Raw genomic sequence first — 14,641 nt, forward strand, 5'->3', positions numbered from 1 at the left:
CAGTGGTTTTTAGTTTGTTTGTGTGTGTGTGATGTGACTAGACACCCTCCATCCTAAATCATGTGAGTTCAGTTGTGCGGAAGACCGCTCTACTTCCGCATTTGGACACTGCATTTGGGCGTGTGCGTTTCCTCCCGCATAGATATAAAAATCTAGATACATCATTCACCGCTGCAATTCATTGGAGTGACCTGTAAAAAAGGGAGGGCGGAAGTGCGGATAGCGGAGGCTACCACTGAAAGTGACTACTGGCCAATCACAGCGCATATTTTCAGGGAACCCAATTTAAATAAGCCCAAAACTGAGCTACTGTCATGAAACTGTACCTTTTCCTATGCAAACTTCTAATAAAGTTTTCAATCAATCAATTATCAGGACATTGTTTACTACCCTTAGTACCCTGTACAAGTGCAATTTGAGAATCAGCTTTATTGTCACATCACAGGTTTACAAAAAAAAAGGTAAAAAAAAAAACAAATTATTGAAGTTATTGAATATTACAAATTGTTTGACAGACTTAGTTAATTTAGATTATTAATACAAAACATGCGTTTAGTAATCAGAAAGCAATTTTACAAGCTCACACATCACAATGCAATGCATTGTGAGCATGTAGCCTAAATCTGCAATTTTTTAAAGATTTATCTGGGAAACATTTGATGCCAATACTACTTACTTTTATACCTTTGCTCAAGTAGACTTTGCTCAATACAGTACTTTTATTTGTATAAGAGTATTAAATACTAGAGTAGGCCAGGGGCGTCACAAGGGGGGGGAGAAGTGGGACTGAGTTACCAGGGCCCAAGGTGGAGGGGCCTTAATTATTTTATACTTTAGCTATAGAAAAATAGCAGATATACAAGCATGCAGTGCTGCACTGAGTGCCGCGCTGCGAGCTTGTAGATATGCTATTTTTGAAAAGTTGTGAAAATGTGTGAAAATCTTTGAATATGTATTTTTTAAGCGAACATTTGTAACTCCAATTTTGCTTCTGGGGGGTCCCTGGAACTAAATATTTTGAGATGGGGTCCGTGGCCAAATACATTTTGGAGGTCCTTCACGTGAAAAGGTTTGAGCACCACTGAGATAGAAACATAGGTTTTTCAAAAAACCTTAGGAGGATTTAGAAGACATTATAGAATCGGGTCAAAAATATTCAGACTTGCACAAAATGTCACAATTAAAAAAAAATAGCAAATCTACAAGCTCGTAGCTTATCTGCTATTTTTCAATAGTTAAAGCACAAAATAATGCGTAATAATGCAATCCCAGTCTAAATGGGTTAACCCACCCCATGAAGAACATTCATGGGGTGAATCCTTGTACCCAGGGCCCAGAATTTGGTGTGACACCCCTGAAGTATTACATTGTCTACATTGTGGTAGGCTATTGCTACTTTTACATAAGCAAAATAACTTCTTACACCACTGTTAATATAAGCATGGCATTGTCATGCTTATATTAACCTGTCCCAGAGTCAGTGGTGTAAGATGGCATGACATGAACATGGCTTTTACTTTTAGGGATGTTATACATCTTCAATACTGCAGATGGCGGTAGATATCTCTTTATCATAAGATCAAGCTGCTGGTTTATGTAACAACAAGGTCTAGTCACTGACGTCACTACCATGCGGAAGTACTTCAGACTGATGCGACATGTTTATCGTTTAAAGTCTAAATTAATAAAGAGTTATACAAAAATATGTACCCCCCCCCCCCCATACTAGCCACACGCCGCACACACACCACACGTACTGTATATCCGATTGTTTGTTACGTCACGTACTTAACCTATGCATCTTTATTCTATTCGCTCGCTCGCCCAGTCGCCCTATGGTTCCAGTTAGCTTAGCAAGCTAGTCGGACGACTGATGCTTCTTATTTCTTAGTGGTTATGATATAATTATTACCGTATAACAAACAAAGATCGTGCCTCGTCGAAGTGTCCAGTCTGTAACAAGTTAACAGCTAACAACACTGTCACGGCGGATTGCTTTCTTGGGGCCAAAGCGAGTAAGTGACACTATAAAAACAAGGGACAAGGGCACCATGCATTGTTTTAATTTGAACACAACAATCATCACTGTTATGTTATGTGATATATTGTAAACTGTATGAAATCGGGTCTCGGTCTTTGTACTGTGATCAGACACAACCCACCTTGGCTTGAACCCATTCACCTTATAAACTCTCTCGTGACGCCGTTCTGTTATGTTCTTGAAGCTGTTATATTAACAGTGTGCGTCTGCATAAAAGGTGTTGTTATCTACACTTGAGAGTGTGAGAGCAGACTCGGAGCATCCGTCAACAAGACACACACACACACACAGATCTGTCTCTAGACCGTCAGTGTCGGTATATTATTTCACTGTTTCTTATCAACACGTGGTCTAAAACCTTAATTCTTCTAAAATAGCAGATATATAAGCTACTACTCGCGTGCAATGCATCGAACCGTTTTGTTTTTTGCTGATCTCAATTGCTAAACAGTTTTTCCTTTCCTCTTCAGAAACCATGCAGTCCACGGTGAAGCAAAACTTCCACTCCGAGAGTGAAGACGACATCAACAAACTCATCAACCTCAAGTTGACTACATCCTACACCTACCTTTCTCTGGTAGGATCTCTCAATTCCTTGTCTAGAGAAGTGTATTGTGAGTGAGAATCATTTTGTCATGCAAATGCTTTGAGTCTGTGTTAATTCCTGACATTCTAGATAAAAGGTTACATCAATATCCTAGTAGGCCTACCTACCTTCATTGTGACATGTTAACCAAGAATGTCTTGTTTGGGAAAGTGGTGTGCTTATGCATTAGAGTCAGTCATTATTAGCTTTTTGAAAATGTCAATGGACTTGCACCACCCAAATGTGTAAATAAAGATGCTGTCTTCAGTGGCTGCAAAAAGCTGCTTTGATGTTGAGCTTTTCACGTAGTTTGACATCCTTCTAGATCTAGAATCCAACTGACTTTGGAAACCTAACAACTTGTGCATTCAGTCATATCTTTAAAAAAGCTGTTTATTGGCAAATCATTGAAACCAATGATGTCAGCGATGTTTCAGAATGCTTAGATTTGTGCATCGGTGCCTGCCAGAAGTGTGACTGACTGTGTGAACTTACTGTAAGTTTTGAGTGTATATGCAATTGATTCTTTGCAGGCTTTGTGTGCCCTTTCAAAGTCGTGATTTCTTAGTGACATGTATGTAGGCCTACTTGCTTTTCATCAACCTGCCAAGGTTGATGCACATTCACATGACAGAAGTGATGGTGATAATGACTAGAAAGACGCAATTGGAAATTGCAAGTGTGGTTGCTGTGACTACTGACTATGTTCTGCAGCAAGTTAACTGTCATGTGAAGCTCAACCAGAACTCGAGCTAGCACTCCTCAAATGTTTTTCCTTCAATTTCCAATTGCATCTGATTTCCATCAATTTCCAATGGCAAATAAAGTTTCCCCAGGACTACAGCAATGTTTTTTTGAAAGGAAATTTCGATTTAGTTTTAGTCATAGTCTTGTGTATAAAATGTCATTTAATTTTAGTCATAATTTAGTCACCTGAAAAGTTTTAGTCAAATTTTTGTCGACTAAATATCATACGTTTAAGGTCGACTATATCTACAGTTGGTTTAGTAAACTAAAATGTATTTTGGCAGGCCTTGTTGGCATCATAATGACTGATTGTACACATTTTACGCAGCGTGGCGCGTTTTGAGCTTGTAGATCGGCTATTTTCAGCACACAACACCTGAGAGCAACCAAACATAAAACGACGACTCTCTTCTCCACTTTGGACAAAATTGTCAATATATTTAGTCTTAGTTTTAGTCATCACAGCTTAATTTTTATTTAGTTTTTGCCAGACCCATGAAATGGGTAGGCCTACATAAGCAAATGTCGGTCCGGGTTTTCTATATAAAGGGTATATATGATGATGACATGATGATGACATGCCTACAAAAGGCATGATGTCATAAATGATGATGACAGACAGGGGGTCTGGCACAACCAGGTTGACCTGGTCTAGTTTATTTAGTTTTCGTCAGTGAAAAAAACGCAGTCGACAAACATTTTTGGTCATAGTTTTAGTCGACAAAATCAACAATGGACTACAGTGTGTTGTCCTGTCGGGCAACCATACTAATTAGCTGATAAACGAGCGAAATAAATGAAATGGAGGCGGGGGGGTACTTTCTGCTGGACAGACAAAACATGTTAATGCACGTTCTTACAGAAATGTCTTTGTTGCGACTGGCTATCATCTATCATTTAACACAACACAACACATTTTCTCTCCTGTAGGGGATGTATTTCGACAGGGATGACGTTGCCCTGTCGAATTTCTCCAGCTTTTTCCTGGAGCGGTCGGTGAAGGAGAGGGAGCAAGCAGAGAAGCTACTGGAGTATCAGAACATGAGAGGTGGCCGGATCCTGCTGAACACAATCCTGGTTAGTTGCCCATGGCCCATCACATGTTCAGGGTTCCCACGGTCATGAAATTCCTGGAAATATTTTGAAATTAGAAAAATATTTTTCCAGTACTGGAAAAGTTTTGGAATTTATCAAGGGTACTGGAAGGTCCTGGAAAAAATAGCTATGCATTGTCTTTGGTTATTGATTTTGTTAATACCTCTGAAATGACAAATTAAACATTGGCGAAATTGTCAAAATTAGAGGCAGAAATTGTGAAAATGGCAGATCTACATGCTCACAACGCCTCGCAACGCGAGGCGTTGTGAGCATGTAGATCGGCTATTTTCACAATAAAACCGTGTTATACAAAATTCCTCTACTCTTCAGGGTGCCGGGTCCCCAGTTAAAATATTATTATTTCGGGGGTCACAGCCTGAAAAGGTTGAGAACCACTGGCATACACTACCTGTCTTTGGGCATTGTGCATAGGGGTAAGCGACTTATTATTGAGGTGAATTATTGTTATATAGTCCTGTAAATTGGGTTAAATATTCTGGAAAAGTTTTGGAAAAGTTTTGGAAATTAATTGGTAAAAATGTGTGGGAACCCTGCATCACATGTTTTCATGGCACCCTGGTTTTGGAAAGTATGGAATTTGATTTGAATTTCCAGATCTGGATAAGTGTGGGAAAAGGAAAAGGGAGCGTGGACAACATATTTGTTTCCAGACTATTGCTCCTATTAATTCTTCCAAATTATAATACAATAACTAGTCCTGTGCCCGGGGGTGTGCGATGAGGGATTGAATTTATAGGAGTCTCAGAAGTAATGTTGGAGAACCCAGACCGGTAGCCGTTGGGCAGAACAGTCACCATCGATGTCCAGTTGTACAAATACCCATTGTATCCGTCTGTCTGGCTGGCACTCTTTTATGCCCATGTATGGTGTTCCATGTCCAGGCCAGTCTGTAAGGTCATCTTCAAATTTGGGCACTGTAGTGATGTCGGTCAGTGATGTCAGTTGGGCATTGTTACCATGGCAGTGACACTGTGTAGTATCAGTGATGTCAGCATGCAGACAGACGGTCAGACGACGGACAGACATTCGGTAAATTAATAGTTATTAGATATTCTGAATTTCTTAGAATAAATTGGTCATACAGTCACAATGTGATGCATTGTGAGCTTGTATGTTGGCTATTCAAAGAGATTTGGTGTAGAGGGGGTATAACGTATCTATAAAGGGCTTTAAGTATTTAAGGCCATTTCCTCTGACCTTTTTCTTTACACGGTCATTTTCTCACCTTTTCATCTCGTGTATTTCTGGTTGATTGATTGAAGTTGAAACTTTTTTTCTTGTAGAAACCAAGCCGACAGGATTGGAGAGGTGGCCTGGATGCAATGTCCTTTTCTCTCGACTACCAGAAGTCCCTTAACACCTTTATCATCGAGGTGCACCGCAGAGCTGGTAACCATGGCGACGCTCATGTAAGTCCAAGCTATTGTATTTTACACATATTTCAGAAAGTAACATTATGTGATATAATGAACCTTTTGCCCTGTTTAATGTGTCACTCTGTGACCGATTATGAGGACATAAACTGGTTAGATATAACATACATGATGTACAGTGTGGTAGTCAAACTATAAGACTTCCGCCAGAGGTCCTTGAGGGGGTTCCAGGGGGTCGGTGTTAATTTTGTTGACTAAGACCTTGTTTGACCCTAAGACTAAACAATTTCAGAAGATTAAGACTAAATGTGTGTTATTCAAAAGACCACTAAATCTGAATTTGCTGTCAAAATGAACACTGCAGGGGGTCCCCAGAAAAAAGTTTTAATAGAGCATAAAAATAAATGTAACTTTAATCCTGTATACATCTACAAGCTCATAACACATTGCGATGTGAGGCAAGGATATGAGCTTGTAGATCTGCCATTTTCAAAACTGTGCCTAGAGTTCTTTTATTTAGTTTTTTTTTATATAAATTTGGGGGGTCGTTGACGTGAAAAGGTTTGAGAACCACTGCTCTACAGCCCATGCTTACTTGCTGCACTCGTAGTGTGTCGGAGCACGTTGTAACTGCATGCCGCGTGTCTTATTTGCTCTGCAGCTGTGTGACTTCCTCGAGGGGCACTTCCTCACCGACAGCCACGACACCATCAAGAAGCTGGGAGACTACATCGGCAGTCTGACCCGTCTCACCTCCTCCGAGACCCACGGCTCTATGGGAGAGTACCTGTTTGACAAACACACCCTGTAAAGACCCATGGAAGTGTAGGAAGACAGGAATCATCCACGTTTTTTTTTTTTTCAAGGCTGTCACATCCAGGGGCGTCACAAGGGCCCAAGGTTGAGGGGCCCTAGTACCTATAGCTATTAAAAAATAGCAGATATACAAGCTCACAGCGCGGCACCGAGTGCCGCGCTGCAAGCTTGTAGATCTGCTATTTTTGAAAAGTCGTGAAAATGTGTGCAAATCTTTGAATTTATATTTGTATTTTTTAAGCGAACATATGTAACTCAAATTTTGCTTCCGGGGTAGTCCCTGGAACTAAATATTTTGAGATCGGGGTCCGTGGCCAAAAACATATCATCTTGGGGGTCCTTGACAGGTTTCTTGCACACATTTTCACGATTTTTCAAAAATAGCAGATATACAAGCTCGCAGCGCGGCACTCGGTGCCGCGCTGTGAGCTTGTATATCTGCTATTTTTCAATAGTTAACATTCATGGGGGGGCCCGCAGTGAATCCTTGTACCCAGGGCCCAGAATTTGGTGTGATGCCCCTGGTCACATCCGTCCCCTGACTGAGCACTCAACCACAGTAGCATAAACTAAAGTCACGTTAAATACCTCAACAGTTGCTCAAATGACCTCACTCGCCTGGTGCTAAACCTTGTCATGTTTCTAAGCCGTTAAAAAAGAACTCTTTTCCAGATCCGCTTGTTTACATTCCTGCATGATTTCATATCTCATAGTTTGTTAAAAGGTCCATTTGTCTTTATCTACAGTACTTTGGTCAATGCAGTACTACTAGAGTTTGGGTCAATTGAAATGCTTTGAAGAGTTTGACATTTTTCAGATCAAACAGAAGAAAGTACAATTTTCATTGATTAAAGTAAGATTATATTAAGACTTGTTTTGTTTTGACTTTTGTCTGCATACATCTTTTTATTACGATTTGATTTGAGTTTATTTAATTCATGCTTGCAGTGGAGCCAGGGCCCCACTGAAAAACGGCAAAATATAATATAATATACTTTGCCGTAATATAATAACTTTACAAAATACAACAATAAAAAATATATCCTAAACAAGCAATTCATAAAGTTTAAAAAAAATATTCCAGAAGTAAGAAACATGTATCAGTTTATGGCAGGGGTGGGCAACTTTGATGATGGTGAGGGCTACTATATTTCCACCTTCACTCCAGAGGGCCACAATGCATATTGCCAAGTCCTACTTTGTCATTCTAGTATCTCATACAAAAGAAGCAAAAATAGCCGATCTACAAGCTCAAAACGCATCGCGCTGCGATGCGTTTTGAGCTTGTAGATCGGCTATTTTTGCTTCTTTTGAATTGGAATCCTGAATAATTTTTTGTTTTTGAATTGGAATCCTGAATATTATTTTGTTGTTTTTTAATTGGAATCCTGAAATGTAACATTTCTATCTACCGTTCAAACGCATTTAGTTATATACTCATGTTAACTTTATGAACCTAAAATACAAATACATTGGACATAAAAAAAGCTACTAATATTGACTTAAAGCAGGTAATTTTTGGAATTGTAACAGCTGAAATCAATAATATTATTAATATATCAGTATTCCAGTATTAACCTGCGGGCCGCATTAAGTGAAGGTGGGGGCCGCATGTGGCCCCCGGGCCGCCAGTTGCCCATGTATCAGTTTATGGTGACCATATTTTTGTGCTGCAAGTGAGATACCACGAGCCAGACAGAAACGGTCATCTCAACTGACTACACACACCCTATCTCATGTATGCACATATAGGACATCATATAGATAACACTGGGACTTTGGGACTAGAAAATGCTATGTCATCATAGTTGGGTGGGTGCTTAATATTTAACACGAGTCGTCTGGATGGCCTACAGTTAAAAAAAAAAAGAGGGGGCGGTCAAGTCAGTGATGTTTTTCAGTAAATTGCATGTTGCAAGAGCAAGCTTCACTTGCATAGTGGTTGTCAACAATGTGCATCACAGTTGGACCAATGTTTCGTTTTTTTCCAGTGATGCTCTACTATAAACTTGACTTCATACTGTGTGAACAACATCATATAGAACCCATGAATAATAATACAAATACTTAGCTCATCTCTTTCATGTTGATCTGATCTGATCAAGACCTTGTCATGTTTATGTTTATTTAATTTGAAAGCAACTCCTGGTGTTGCCTGCTCACCTTATTACATTCCTTAGGACTACTAACCATGACATTCTTGGTTACTTGGCTAGGAAGGTGAGGGTGTTGGAAAGACATGCAAAACGTCCACCCAAGGGGCAGATTAACACCCCAAATTTGCACAAAATGTAACGATAGGTCACTTTGAAAGTATTTAAAAATCCACTTGGATATTTTATGTTGTAGCAAACGTTTTTCATTTCCATCACTTCTTAACAATTAGAATAGGCGATGGGATGGAGCTGTCAACATGTGCAGATGCACAGTACATTCTTCTGTTAGTTTATCTATTTGTAACTGAGTGTTCAAATGGACCCTTCCGGTTATTCTTTTTACTGGGGTATAGAGTTATGGCAGTTTGTGTGAAGCTGCTTGCCCCTCATAGCGCTCTTAAGGATGTGTGTTTAGTTGTCCAGTGACATGCTATAAGCCAAAGGATGGCCTGTTCACTCAGTGAAAGCAGTGTGTAAAGAGATGACCACCAGCCCAGGACAGCCACGCCAAGGGATTAGCAAGAGATGGGACTGACAGACGCACTTCAATCTCACTGCCACCACAACAGCATTGAAAATGAGTGAGCAGTCACTCCTGAATTTCAACAAAGGAGATCCTTAAACTGGTCAGTTAGGTTGGGTCCTTTTCTTTAATCCATCTAGGCCTAGAATTATTGAATGCTTTAACCAGTGAAAAATAGCAGATATACAAGCTCACAGCTGCAAGCTTGTAGATCTGCTATTTTTGAAAAAGTCGTGAAAATGTGTGCAAATCTTTGAATATATGTATTTTCAAAGCGAACGTTTGTAAATCAAATCTTGCTTCTGGGGGGTCCCTGGAACTAAATATTTTGAGATGGGGGTCTGTGGCCAAATAAATATAATTTTGGGGGTCCTTCACATGAAAAGGTTTAAGCACCACTGACATAGTAGTCTCTCAAGAACAGACTAACTGAGCTCCAGTTAAGTGAAAAGGACCTTTTCTTTGACGATGGCTGGCCAGATTGCTGACATAGAAACATAGGTTTTTTCAAAAAACCTTAGAAGGATTCAAAAGACACTTATAGAATCGGGTCAAAATCCTAAATTTCAAGATTTTTCAAAAATAGCAGATCTACAAGCTCGCAGTGCGGCACTCGGTGCCGCGCTGTGAGCTTGTATATCTGCTATTTTTCAATAGTCAATGCATAAAATAATAATACAATAATGTGTACCCGTTCTAAATGGGTTTTAAGTGAAGAAAAGCTGTAGAACTGAAGGCAGAAGTCTCTCTCGTGTGCCTTGCAGCCGTGATATCAAGCAACAGATGTGATTTCGACATGCACGAGTCCATATTGGGGGGAGGTGGTGGGTAGGGTTGGGGATTAAATCCCAACGCTGCTTTAGTGATTTGCCAGTGCTTTAACTTGGTCAGGGAGGGAGTCACGGCCGGTGGCAGCTTGATGAGCACGGAGACAATGGGTGTGTAAGGACTCCGAGGGAAACCAAAAAATATATATATATACTCTGACATTAAAGTCGTTCCATTTGTCAATACATAGAGGCGTTTAAAGGAATAGGTTACCAGGTAAGGTAAATATTGTATTTGTTTGAATGAAATATGTATTTGCCTTATGAATGAACAGCAGACAGTTGCATCATAATGTGAGCTAAAAACATATTGACATTAAATTGGTCCAGCAATGAGAACAGCATATTAAAAAGAATTGTATTTGATTTATTTTATGTAAATCCCTGCCAGTGTGGGGGAATGCATATATTCAACTCTTCATATAATTCTTTGAATATATTTTTCCACTGCAAAAATGTAGGGACTATTGTAATGCAATAACCTACTGTGGTTTAGCTATGGCTGGAATATAAATCCCACTCGTTCTTTGGTGGCCTACAGAACTCTTAGAGATGATGAGGTATAAGGATGCTGATTTTGGTGGGGTTAAATGGATGCAGGAGGCCATTCATTATTTATCTAAGGGGTCAATGTGTGTGGTTTAATATCATACATAGCAACGACATTCACTCCAATGACATGCCGATGAGGTGAGAAATAGAGAAATAAGAGAGGCAATGGAAGAGGTTAGACATGGTGGGTCAGGGACGTGCAGAGAATGTTAGAGAGGCAGGGGCTGAGATTTCTAAAAGGGCCTTTTGGTGGAAATATTGAAAATAGCTCACAACGCGTCGCAGCGCGTTGCGAGCTTGGAGGTTGGCTATTTTCAGTACTTCATACCACACTAAACTAACATAATCAAGTGAATACTGGAGATGTGGCGTACAGCATGGATTTCTACACAGAGAGGGCAATTCTTTCAACATAAGATGCTGCATTCAAGTTCAGGAGAGTTTGGACAAGGCAGTTCTCTTGAATGCTGCCTTCAGGTATGGCATGGAAAGAGGACATTTGTGTTTCTTTCACCATTGTGAAAATTGCATTCTCTGGAGAGGGCACCTTTTTACAGGCGGTTGAAAGGGCAGAGGCTTAAGCCCCCTTTGATGTGCATGTGTGCACGTGCCTGTGGTGGTTATGGGTGGGGTGGGGTGCAAAAACAGAGGGATTAAGGTCAGCCATGTTGAGCATCTGGCTTAGAGATGTCCTGCACTGTATGATGAAGCTATGCTACTAGACATGACGCATAAGCATATACGGATTATGCAATTCAGTTTCTCCTTTCACACTATACCGAAGAATATATCCTATAACTCACTGGTTCCCAAACCTTTTAGCTCGAGATCCAAAAGAGAAATTAGACTTTTGTCCGGTACCCAAGCTATAGTCCACTCCGACATGTCTGATGTCTCCTTTCCGACATGTCTCCATTCAGACACTAACCCTATCTCTAACCCTAACCCTAAACTTAACCTCTATGGAAGTGTCGCCACTCCGACAATAAGAAGTCAATTTCGGAGTGGCGACATGTCGGAATGGAGAGTGACACCCAGTGAAAACAGCAGATATACAAGGTCACAACGCGTCGCCTCGCACTGCGTTGTGAGCTTATAGATCAGCTATTTTCACTAGGTCTACTTCTTAAACATTGGTTTTCTAATTTTCTGTAATTTCTTTGATTTCTTCATTGAATTTATTTTTCATTCATGAAAATGTTTGCTTTTTTGGGGAATGTCTTTTGGAAATGTTTTGAAATAATGATTACAAATGTAGGAAACCAAAAATGACCCAGTGTTTTGGAACCAGTGCCATAGCTAATGTACAGAATCTCGAGTGACTGCTGCACTCAGCCTGTTAACTGTTAACACCAAATAACTACTGCAGGGTTCCCCAATAGGCGGCCCGTGGGCCATTTGCAGCCCGCGGGGGGCTACTGTCTGGCCCCCACCAACCCCAGTAATAATTGTGGTATAAGAGCAGCAACAACACTAGTATATCGTCTTTGCTGGGTACAAATCTCGTATCTCCAAATTTGTAAGTTCTTTCGCAAATCATACAAGGCAGTCGCACAAAAGTAGTGAAAACAGCAGATCTACAAGCACACAATTGTGCTTGTAGATCGTCTGTTTTCACTAGTTTAAATCATTTTTAATATGATAAATTCAAAACGAACGGTTTTGGACATACAAGATTTTCACCTGACAACGACGTAAACTGTCGCTGGAGTAGTGGGAACACCACCTTCGCCCCCTGCAATGTTGTGGCCCTCAGCTTGGTCCCATATAATTCGGCCCTTGGGGAAAACTAATTGGGGAACCCTGAACTACTAGCGGGGCAGATAAATGCATTTTTGCACTAAAATACTTCACAAGTGGAAAGAAACCTAAAACTTTTCACAAGTACTCCTTAGAGGTTGTTCCTATGATAAAACACGTTAGACACTGAAAAATCAAAATGGCTGCCATGTTTCCAAGATGGCTGCCTCTGAACAGTACGCCAGCCAGTTAATGTCCAATTTTCATAACATTAGAGTTGTTTTGTAGGTTTTAAAACATCCTGAGTTCATTTATTACACTTTTAAAGCAGCCAGAATAAACTTTCTGACTTTTGGTTGGGTTTCCTCACCTGGGACCCCCCAAACAGACCCCTGAGCCTATCTCAGTAATCGCTTTGTTCCTGCTCCAGAGCAATGTTAAATTAGATCATAACTGAAGCATTAAAGTTGTTGTAACTGGGATCTGAAAGCAAAAATGAGTAGTAGCAAATACCCAGGGGTCTTCCACAGGGGGTCCGGGACCCCTAGGGGGTCCTCAGAGTTACTACAGGGGGCCTGCGGAATCTTTTTTTACATTTGAAACTGTTTTTATTAGTATTCTCAGTATTATTTATAAAAAAGAATTGTGTTAGACAGACAGGTTCATAGGTGTTACTGCAGGGATTGCAAGAATTAAGGTATTGCAACTTCTCACTTTGGGCACGCAAACTAACATGTCCATTTATTGCACTGCGCACACACACACACACACACACACACACACCTCTTTGTTATCGTCACGCCAAAACCCGCACCCTATCCTCTTAAAGAGCTCACGGTCAATTGTACCCAAAGAAATTCACTACTATACATGTCCTCCCTAATAGTGTTGACAATTTCCACTATAGCATTTGCAGGGAGGAGTGCAAGGCAGGTTATTGTTTGAGCAGCTGCACCGTCAGACAAGTCCAGACAAGTCCCTCTGATCCAAGTCCCAAGCGAGTCGCAAGTCATTTGGTCCAAGTCTCAAGCAAGTCTCAAGTTTTTTCTGTTGTGGGCAAGTCGAGTCGAGTCACAAGGTTGTCAAGTTGAGTCGAGTCACAAGGTTGTCAAGTCGAGTCGAGTCACAAGGTTGTCATGTCATGTCAAGTCGCGTCGCGTCGCGTCGCGTCGAGTCGAGTCACAAGGTTGTCAAGTCGAGTCAAGTCACAAGCTTTTCAAGTCGAGTCACAGGTTATATCTCAGGTTTATATCTTGAAGAGCGAAATCTTTCTTCCTAAAGTAAATGTCAAAAAATACCATGCATATCTGATCATTGTGTTTGGCTGCTTCCGTGCTTGTGCTCTCGCTTACATGCCTGTCTCTAATCAATCAAATCAATAAAAGTGTGAACCTAGCGTGGCGTTCACGACTGCTTTGGTGAGTGGTGTAGCGGCAAGTCGTCCGAGTCAGCGTGTCTCAAGTCGAGTCGGGAGTCATTGTCTTCCAAGTCGTCGAGTCTCAAGTTTTTGCCCTTATGTCCGAGTTAAGTCGCAAGTCGTCAAATTTGCGACTCGAGTCCGAGTCAAGTCGAGTCATCATGACTCGAGTCCAATTGTCTGTGCACCGTCCCTTGTAACCTTTGTTTCAGCCACATTTGAGTACTGCCTTTGGACCAGGGAGGGCAAGAAACCTGACCGGAACATACCCTCCACTCTCTGAATTCCATCTATTTTTTTTTTGTTTTTCAATTGATGGAAGCTCAGGGCAATTTGTCAGGCAAAGTAGGCATCATAATACGATACCTTAATCAAGGGACATGATTTTGAGGAAGTGCAAACACATGAAGAGGCTGATACCCCGATTCCTTATCAAGTCCTTGCCTCCGGTACAAAAAAGGAAATTGATATATTCGAGTGAGTTCAAGTTATTGGATGTTACAAATGTCAAGGGTTCCTTTGCGTACATACCGGTAGTTTTTCAGGTGCTGACTGGGGAAGAACATTTGTTGGAATCACCAAAAAGACATGGGTCAATGCCTACTTGATGATGACCAAGCCATTAACCGCTTCAAGGACCATGGCAAGGTCATTGGCCATTCCTCCTGGTGAGCTTCCATCAACATTGCAGTCGGAACATTTTGCATGCCATGTTTACAGTTCAAAAGGTCCAACAACCCTGGG

At 40.8% G+C, this 14,641-nt stretch overlaps 1 protein-coding gene across 1 annotated transcript; it reads left to right on the top strand.

Moving 5' to 3' along the window:
* The first annotated feature begins 1,849 nt into the window (after positions 1–1,849).
* Positions 1,850–6,883, top strand: LOC308303447 (ferritin, lower subunit). Its single transcript, XM_080747825.1, has 5 exons — positions 1,850–2,015; positions 2,512–2,618; positions 4,305–4,451; positions 5,777–5,902; positions 6,528–6,883. The coding sequence occupies exons 2-5, from the start codon at positions 2,517–2,519 to the stop codon at positions 6,675–6,677; spliced, it is 525 nt and encodes a 174-aa protein (XP_080603951.1). The 5' UTR covers positions 1,850–2,015; positions 2,512–2,516; the 3' UTR covers positions 6,678–6,883.
* Positions 6,884–14,641: the final 7,758 nt, after the last annotated feature.

The sequence above is a fragment of the Nannobrachium achirus genome, assembly GCF_963921795.1.
Source record: "Nannobrachium achirus genome assembly, chromosome: 18".
NCBI classification, from domain to species: Eukaryota; Metazoa; Chordata; class Actinopteri; order Myctophiformes; family Myctophidae; genus Nannobrachium; species Nannobrachium achirus.

What these genes read in the sequence shown, in the direction of transcription:
- LOC308303447 (XM_080747825.1), top strand. Translation starts at nt 2,517, where the DNA reads ATGCAGTCCACGGTGAAGCAAAACTTCCACTCCGAGAGTGAAGACGAC. An exon ending in CCTACACCTACCTTTCTCTG is followed by an intron (nt 2,619 to 4,304) that starts GTAGGATCTCTC and finishes TCTCTCCTGTAG; the next exon opens with GGGATGTATTTCGACAGGGA. An exon ending in TCCTGCTGAACACAATCCTG is followed by an intron (nt 4,452 to 5,776) that starts GTTAGTTGCCCA and finishes TTTTTCTTGTAG; the next exon opens with AAACCAAGCCGACAGGATTG.